Raw genomic sequence first — 9,946 nt, 5'->3', positions numbered from 1 at the left:
CCCCCAAGTACATTCCCTATGGACTTGCCCCACCTTTGAACTTAATGCTAATACAAGACTGTCTTTGCATGGGGGTGCACACTACTCCAGGCTTCTCACTGCTCCGGCTGGACTATGAGTAATCTTGCCCTTATCCTGTGCTGCTTCCAACACCAGCACCCCGTGAAGCGTCAATTTTGTCTTTGTTTTTCTTTAAATTCTTGCTGTAATGATGATTATTCCAATAGATTCAAAGAAAAATGGATGATTATTTCCATTGTTGGCTAAATTTGGAAAACATAAAAAAGGAGTTATACAAATTATGGCAAAAACAAAACAAAACAAAACACATATATATACCTGACCTGTGAGGATTGATTCCCAATAATTCTGTATTAGCTGGGTATTTAAATAATATTTTGCTTGTACTTAACCATGTTTCTTGCCTGTAGCCTTTAACACTTTAGCTTCAAGCTATATCTTTGGCTCTCCTAACTCCTTTCTCCCCCTTTTTGCACCTGGCACAAAAATGTACTTCAGATCATCCTCCAACAAATGGCTAAAATGAACTCTCTTCCCTTTTAGAGAGTGGGATCCAGTATGTATAACCTTCCTGGCTAATTTCTTCCTTTGGTTTTGCAGCCTGAGAAAATGGCAAGTAACATGCTTAACCAAAGACAGCGGACTTTGTCGACATCTGGAGAAGCTCTATATGAAATTCTTGGTCTACATAACGGAGCATCAAATGAAGAAATTAAAAAAACCTACAGGTACAGGGGAAGTGCAATGATGACATTTCCAGCACTAGTAGTGATAGCTATTTTGTAATTGGCCAGTGCCTCCAATCAAAGATATAAGTTCTTGCCAAACCAAGTTATGTGAGATTTGTTCTCTCTTGTACTACAAAGACATTTAAGAATAAATAGGCATGACATCAGTCTTATAACATAATTCTCTCCTAATGTCAATCCTCAAGAAAGGGCAGCCTGTGTTCAAGACCAGAGGGAGAGAGGGAGGAAGAGAGAATCTGAATTACTATGAACGAATGACCAGCACTTGTGATTTGATCCATATGCTATAACACCATTGAATCTTAAAGAAGAACGAAAAAAAAAATAAATAAATGGGGACTTGTCATAGTTGTTGCATTACATGTTATATACTTTTCAAGAATTTAAAGTTGGCCTTTCATATCTGATATAGTTCCAAATTAGCTGTTTTTGGGAACAATTGAAATACCTTTATCTTTAAGACTCAAAGGAATGGAATAAAGTATTGAGTATACAAAAATAATTTGTTGTTGTAGGAAATTGGAAATATCATTTATCAACAATTCTGTCTAGTGATATTTATTAATATTTTGTTTCCTGGGGCCTCCCTGGTGGTACAAGGGGTTAAGCATCGGCATTATGAAGCAATCCGCAGTTACTGCAGCATGAATTCAATCCCGGGCCAGGGAAGTGACCCACATGGCGCAGCAGACCTCTCCTGTCTCAGCCCCTGCTCCCCTCAGCAGTGTATTTCAGTAAATCCAACTGTTCAGTTCCCCACTCTGTTTCTGGTGAATGTTCTTAACTCCCTTCTCCATCTCTGGCCTACACCCCAGCTCTTAGATGCATAAATAAATAAATAAATCTTAAAAAAATTTTGGTTTCCTTCTAGATAAGACATTTTAAAATTAAATTGGATTCATCCATCTCTTTTTAACAAGGTCCTATCATGAAAACATCTTCATATTATTAAATATTCTGATTTTTAATCACTAGCCTATGACTATTCTGTAGCTTCATTTCTTTGTGAGGTAATTGTTTCACATGTCAGTTCTTTTAATATTTTCCTATATTTAATATCTTGCTTGTATAAAGCCATGATGCATATTACCAATTATTTTCTTACTGATTGAGAAATAAAGCTGTGTCTTTAGAGAAAATAATGAATTAAAGTATAAATGAATTTTTCAGATTTTGATCAATTAATTCTTGATTTGACCTTGATTTAGGTTTTTAAAACTTAGTTTTTTCAATATATAGAAGTGTGGAATTTTAAATAGGCAAATTTGTTAGTCACTTCCTTTATAAGTTTCATCTGATGGAGTTAAAAAACATCTTTCCCAATGAAAATATGAAATATTAACCTATACATTCATTTAATACATTTATTCTTTCCTTTTTTATTTTTGGAGGAATATATCAGTTTATTTAAAATAAAACACCTGCTACCATGCACTAGACCCCCTTCTTCCTTGATCCCACACTTAATTTCTTCTCTGGTAACCTCAGTTCTATTGTTGATATTCAGCAGTTTTTATTTGGTTTTGTCCATTTATCTGTTTTTTAAAACTTATACTATATATTTAAGTGATATCAATCAATATTTTCTTTCTCCCGACTTATTTTGCTTCCCATAATTCCTTCAAGGACCTTCCGTTTTGATGCAGATGGGAAAACTTTATCAGAATAGTATTCTATTATGAATATATGGGATATCTTCTTTATTTAATCAACTATCCGTGGACACTTGGGTTGTTTCCATATCTTAGCCATTATAAATAATGCTACAATAGGGGTTAAAGTTTCAATGCTATAAAGCTATCACCAGCCACTGTGGTGATCACCAGGCACTGCAGCAAATTCAATCCTCCATGAGGGAGCTAACCCACACATGGCGCAGCAGACCTCTCCTGTCTAGACTGCTGCTCCCCTCAGCAGTATATTTCGGTAGATCCACCTGTTCCACTCCCCACTCTGTATCTGGTGAATCCTCTCGCTCCTCGCACCTCTGGCCTACACCCCAGTTCTTGAATGCATAAATAAATAAAAATTAAAAATAATAATGATTCTACAATAATTATTTCATATTCTTCAGATAGACAAGCTGAAGTGGGATTGCTAGATCATTTGTTAGTTCTATTTTTAGTTTTTTGTAGGTGTTCCATACTGTTTTCCAAAAATGGTTGCATCAATTTCTATTCCTACCAACAGATAGTATTCTTGGCTGACTGTTTTTATCTTTGAGTATTTTGAATACATCATTCCATTCTTCCCTTGCCTGTGCAATTTCTGCAGAGAAGTCTGCACTCTGATGGGAGTATCTTTATAAGTTACCTGCTTTTTCCCCCTTGAAGACTTCGATATTCTTTCCTTTTTTTTTTTTGAACACTTGCTAGATTTACTACCACGTGTTTTCATGTAGGTTTTGCTGTCTTTAGGTTACTGGTTATTTTTTATGCTTCGTGGACTTGTATATTTAATTCTCTGGGGTCCCTGTTATATATTGTTCCTCTAGATGTTATTCCATAAATCTCTCATGTTATTTTTGAATTTTTGATTATTTTGCCTTTTGCTTGTCTGTTTGGTTGCTTCCATTACCCTCTGTTCCAGCTCACTGATTTTATTTGCATCTTCTTGTCTACTGTTGAGTTCTTCTATTGTATTTTTAAGTTCAGGTATTATTTGTTTGAATATTTCTCTTATTTTCTTTATCCTTGTAGTTCTTGTTTTGTTCATTGATTGTTCTTATTTCAATAAACATAGTTAGGACTGCTACTTTGAACTTGTTCAGAAAAGTTACATAGTTCTGTTGTATTTTACTTCCCCACCCCCTCAGGGTTTTGCTTTGCTCCAACATTTGTGGTATATTCTGCTATTTCTTCATCTTGCTTTAAACTGTAAGTTAATTTCTACTGGTTAAGATAAACAACTTTCTTCCCTTAAGTTGATGTGTTGACCTTCTATTAAGATTACAGGTTGCAGAAATAGTCCTAGGTTGTTTGCCCAGGATACTGGCAGCTCTTTTATTTTATAGCTGATGCCTCTGTGCCAGTTTTGACGCCTGGAGTGCTAGTGCTGGCACAAGGTAGGCGCTTCTGGGGCAGTGGAAAGCAAAGAGGTTGCTGCTAGACCATAACAAGAGTTTAAGCCTTCCTGCTATCTGTGATACCAAGCTAAGGAGGAGAGCTACAATTACCCTCTCCTCTAGGTTGGTTTCTTAGACAGAGCTTTCCATTAAATGCAGGCTTACACAGACCCTTCAGTTTGGTCCAGCTCTGGCATGTAAACTCTGCAGTGTGGGCAGGTGCAGAGTGATCTGGGAGCTGCAGGTTCAGACTGCAGACAGGCCTTAGCCCCAATAATGGTCACAGGTGATAAGGGATGGGTATTTTTCAGCACCTATGGGCACCATCCATAAAAGTTTGCTTCCCTTGCTGTCCTTTCTTAACCTCCCCTCTTAGAGATTCCCCTGGAAGGGAGCTGCATTTGGGAGGAAGGTATGATCTAGAGTCTGTTTCTAGCAACTTCCATGAACCGAGCTTTCCTGGAGGCACAAACTCCTCCTGCCAGGGCCTAAATGTTATAAATTCTGACTAAAGACAGCAAGTACCACAGGTAAATATAATCCCAAAGATTTCCTCAGCAGTGAACTGGGATAGGTATTTTTCACAACACAGAAGCCAGTTGTAAAAAAAAGAAGCCTCTCATGAGGGAGTCACAGGCAAAACTCATTCTGCTCCCCAAAATTTCCACTAATTAGGCCTTCCCCAAAAACTCAGACTTTAGCTGTCTAAATCAGGGTTTACAGGCTCAAGCTGACATTTATTACCTTGAAGCAGTTCTGCACCAGTAATCAAAAAGATTGCCTAATGGCCTCTAAGCTCACTAATTTCAGGGTGTTTTATCCCCCATGCCTGGGTCATTGATTGATTTCTAGTAGTGTGGCATCTCCCCTTGCTGGTGTAATCTGCTCCCCAAGTACTTGCCCACAGATGTCTGCTCCCCTGTATCCTATCACTCTCAGAAGGAACTCTCCATTTTCCACATCTGGTTGTGTATGCTCCCTTCTATAATACAGTCCCCAGGTACCAGCGTCCCTGAGAGAGGTATGAGCCCTCAGTCATCAAAAAGTCTCCATCCAGCAACTGCCCCTCCCCTCTTGGGTCACTGTGTCTCAGTGACATTCCAAGCAAAATTATGGTACAATTTTTCCTACCTTCTCTGACATTTTCTGGTACTTTTCCTTGTTAAAATGCTGATCCTTCAGTCATCCAGTCTTGTTTTGATAAGTTTTTATGATGCTTTATTGTATATTTGGAGAGGAGGTAAGCACAGAGTCAAATCTTCTGTTAGCTAGCCAGAATTCCCTAATAGATTTATGACATTCCTTTTTATATTAAATCTTCACTCTATTTGGAGTTCAACATGAAGAATGAAAGTAGAATTCCAGATTTAGCTTTTTCCAAATCACCTGCCCACCAAAATGTATTGAATATTCCATTTTTATTGATGTGAAATTCCTTGGCTTTGGAATAAATCCTCAACATGTAGTAGATTTTGCAAACTGAAATGCCTTCAAGAAACATGAAGGGCCTCCCCGGTGGTGCAGCGGGTTGAGCGCAGTGCTGTGAAGCTGTCTGCAGACTCTGCAGCACGGGTTCCATCCTGGCTGGCTGGGGAGATTCCTACATGGTGCTGCAGACCTCTCCTGCCTCACCCGCTGCTCCCCTCAGCAGTGTATTTCGTCAGTCTGTCTGTTCTGCTCCCCACTCTGACTCTGGTGAATTCTCTCACCCTCCCATGCTTCTGACTGTACCCAGTGCTTGTATAAATTAAAAAAAAAGAAAAAAATACTTACAAAGATCCTCCCAAAAATGGGGGGGGGGGATTTAACTACCTTTTAAGTTTTGAAACCACTTTACTTCACAAATATAACTTCTAATTGCCTTTATTAACTTTTTAAACTAAAATTTCAGGTCATATCCTAATTAAAGCACTAATTATACTGAGTTATTTGCAAATTCAATAATTATAACCCAAAGTCTTCTCATGTAATCAGCATCTTGCTATTAATTTTGTTTTAATGTCATACAAATATTATTTTTTCAGCTGATTAGGATACTCGTATGCTGTCATAAGCATCTACTTCTACCTAAATTGCACATTTGTATTCTTCGAGTTATTCAAAATGTATGAGCAGATTTAAAATCCATTGAGAATATTATTCTTATATGCAGGGATCTAAATCAAATCACTCACAATATAGTGAATTAAAAATCAGTGAAATTTAATAAAATTACCAACTGTTGAATCCATGTGCGTTTAAATGGATATGTGGGCAGGAGGTGAGCACAGAGTCTTTATTATTTATTCTATCATCTAGCCCTAGCTCCCTAATAGATTTATGATTTATATAATTATACCTTATGTAATCCTGAGTCGTGCTCTTGAAAACAAGGTTGATAGGAGAATTCTTTCTGATTTTACATTTTATTTTTAAATAGATAATATATTCGCCTGATTAAAATGAGAACATACCAGCAAGTATATAGAAAAATCTCTCTCATACTTTATATCTCCCAGGCTCCCTTCCCAGGGAATGCAATTATTTTTGTGCCTTTTAGAGAACTCTTATGCCTATATCACATGTATAGAGACCTATTCTGGACAAGATGGGTAGGCTTATATTTCCCTATCCTCTCTGGTAAGCATGGCTACAAGACTTGGAAATAAAGCAAGAGACAGCTAAAAGAGAACCATGGAAGGTAGAAAGGGGAGCTGAGTTGGTTAGGGACCACAGAACCAAAGGAAAAACAATGGCAGGGCATCTTATGACTCCCCACCCAACAGAAGGTAATCGAGACCTTGCCTTACCTGATATCCGCTGGAGCAATTGAAGGTAGTCAGATACTCTTTTCTTCCTCCAAATTGAGCTTGAGTTCTGCAACAATTTTAGGCACGTCCAGCAGAAATAACAAGGGTGACTAATTAAATGTCTCCCTAACAATAACCATCCAGATTCCTTTCCTACCAGTCTGTGACTCCTCTTTTCTCTCCTGTCCAGAGCTCCCACTTGACAGGAGACATTAGCAAGGTAGATTCTGTCTCAACAAGCACCTTGACCAGGGAGCACTTTGTACCACGCAGCCTGGAGATTCCCCCACCTAAAGACACAAGGCAACCCTGCCTGGGAAAGCTCTTTTCACTTCTTCCAACTAGTGGGACTACAGAGACAGAAAACAAATCAAGAAGAACAGAGTAGCACCAGAGAGGCTCTGAAAATAACTGTCATTGCAACTGCATCCCACAAAATGTGTAGAGTATGACCTGCATGCTAAACCTAAACATGACTGCCTATTAAAATAATTTTAAAAAGGACCCAGGGTTTCCTAACATAATAACTAAAATGTCCAGATTAAGATCAATCATTGGGGGCCTTCCTGGTGGTGCAAGGGGTTAAGACATGGCACTATGAAGCTGTCCACAGTCACTGCAGCACGAGTTCGATTCCCTGGCCAGCCAGGGAGCTACCCACATGGCGCAGCAGACCTCTCCTGTCTTTCCCGCTGCTCCCTCAGCAGTGTATTTCAGTCCGTCTGCCTGTTCTGTTCCCTACTCTGTCTCTGGTGAATCCTCTCACCCCCCACATCTCTGGCCTACACCCCAGCTCTTGTATACATAAATAAATAAATCTTTAAAAAATAAAAATTAAATTAAGATAAAAATTAAAAAATCTTTCAAAAAATAAAAAGTAATAAATCACTCATTGTACAAAAAAGCAAGAAAGTCGCAATTCAAATGAGAAAAGACTACCCATCCTCTCCTACAGACAAAACTTGTTGCCAGGACAAGCTCATCATGCCTGGCTCTTTCTTCTCTAAGATGCACTTTCCCCCCAGAAACTCTACAGTTTTCATTCTACTCTCACTTCTCCTTCCACCCCCAGAGAAGCTTCTTTCACTCTGTGCCACTCTTTGATCACACTTATCCAGCTGTGGTTACCGGGGACTTCTGGGAGGCCTCCCAGCTGGGCATCCAAGCACATCCTGATGTGTTCAGCCTCCATGAACAGTAGGCTATTAGGGCTCAAAGATGCATCCCCACCACAATCCTACAACAAAGCTACCTGACTCTGTCTTCTTAGTGAATGAGGTAAATAGTTCGCCATTACACTGTTGCACAGAATGCCCTTTAGGTATATGATTAGGTCCTTTTTTTCTTGATCTTGCTGCCATGTAAAAATCCTTCATTCCAAAGGCAGTAGACTCTGGACCTGTACTTTGTAATGCTACCTGATTACAGCAGAAGCCAGAAAGGCTGACTGGAGCACTTATCAACACAAGTATGCCTGGAAAACCTGGCAATCCTAAATGCTTTATAGCAGGAAGTCTCCTTCCTTATTTAATGAATATTTATTGAGTACTTGCTATGTGTAAGACACTCTTTCGGGCACTAAGAAAAGAACAATTAACAAAAGAGACAAAAATCCCTACATTCTTGAGGCATATATTCTGGGCTGGCTATTGGGGAGACTTATAATAAGTAAAACTTATAGTGTATCAGATGCTGGTAAGTGCTATAGAGAAAAGCAAAGTATGTAGGAGAATAGGGGGCAATAGGAGTGGTGTGGAAAGTTACACATTTTCCTTGAGATGTCACACATAAATTTTAAGACTAAAGTCCCTTGGTTGCAGTGAATTCTAAGGATAAAGTAGCAGTTAAAGAGTATAGCGTATGAAATCAGAAAGACTTGGACTCAAAGCCCATCTCATTTTCTTTTAGTAACATGCAGATAATGTCACCTACCTCAGAGGGTTGCTGAAGACTAAAGATGATACATACTAAGTGTTTAGACAAAGTCTAGTACATAGGTGCTGGGCACCACAGAGGATACATAATGAGTCAGAGAAATAGCTTTATAGGACAGCATTCTTCAAACTTGTCTGGATCATTGTGGAGAACGCAGCAGGATGGGGTGTTTGGGTATTAAAGGGGAGGAAGGAATTTATATTCTGTGACATTTAAGTTCCACTGAATACTTTAAAAACACTTAAAAGTACTACAACTGTTTTGGTCTAACATGCCTGTGTTTGTATTGTGCTGACAATCACACCTTTTGGATCTGTTTAATTTTATTTAAAAAATTAGACCAATTTGAAAATGTTGACAGAACAACTCAAAAAAAAATTTAGTGGGAATGTTAGAATAGAATCTAGAGAGAGAACAAGAGATGAGGAAAGGAGAGAAGAAACCCAAACTTCAAATGCAGAATGATTACAAAGATCCATTTTTTGATAGATGGGATTGGGGAGGGAGGTCTGGAGGGTTCCTTGACACCCTCTGTATGCTCCATGGCCCATTGTACTGTCCCTTGGAGCTTGAAATCCTCACAGGCAGTCATTCCTACTTTTCTGCTTTTCCCCTTCATCAATTCCCTGAGAACAGGCTCTATGCTTTGTCTTCCATACTTCCAGCCCCATCACCATGCTAATATTTATCAAATATAAGAATGAATTGATCAGCATAGACTTTGTCAATGGATGTATGTCTGCTTTTCCTTGATTATATTCTTAACTTCTTCAGGCACATTTCTCAAATGTTTGATCACCTAGCTGAACAAGGAGTCATTTACTGACCCAGTAAATAGAGACAGATCAGCGTGAAATTGAAAAGACAACAGTTTCAGTTTGGAACAGGATGCATTTTGTGTGACCTGAGACTTTTAAGTCAGAAAATTAGGATAAGGAAGGGAAACTATATAAATGAGAACCAGCTTACAGAATGAATCACGAATATTCAAAATATCTTATGTAACTTTTTTTTTTACACTGATGTGCACATTTTGGAAATTATATAGAAACTAGATTAACATGCCCCAAAGGGAAGTCAATTGGGTTCCCTAATGATCTTGGGGCAAGGTGCTAAGAAAATGCTAACTTACTGGATGGGAATTCAGACAAAAGATCTAATTCTTCTTTATGTCCTCAGAGAACCACAAAATCAGAGTGAGCTAGTTTTGCATATCAGCACCTGAGTCTCTGTGCCTCATGGATAAGCTTAATTTCTCCTTGTTGACACGGTATCAAATATTCTGGTTCACAGAGCAGCAGGGCACTCAGTTGATTCTTGTATCCCATTCAGTTTCACATGGAACTTTCTGGAAATCACCTTCCATCTCTGAAGAGGTAAGTTGCCTC

The 9,946-nt window shown here is 38.6% G+C and overlaps 1 protein-coding gene across 1 annotated transcript in view; it reads left to right on the top strand.

Moving 5' to 3' along the window:
- Positions 1-627: 627 nt before the first annotated feature.
- DNAJC5B (DnaJ heat shock protein family (Hsp40) member C5 beta) overlaps positions 628-9,946 on the top strand; it is a gene marked incomplete at its 3' end in the record, with an annotated part of 48,640 nt that continues 39,321 nt past the window's right edge. The window contains exon 1 of the mRNA XM_084229521.1: positions 628-749. Coding sequence (XP_084085647.1) covers positions 631-749 — 119 coding nt within the window. The 5' untranslated portion in view covers positions 628-630. The remainder of the gene's footprint in view (positions 750-9,946) is intronic.

The sequence above is a fragment of the Talpa europaea genome (genome assembly GCF_964194135.1).
Source record: "Talpa europaea genome assembly, chromosome: 3".
NCBI lineage: Eukaryota > Metazoa > Chordata > Mammalia > Eulipotyphla > Talpidae > Talpa > Talpa europaea.
This window is presented reverse-complemented; position numbering and strand designations above follow the sequence as displayed.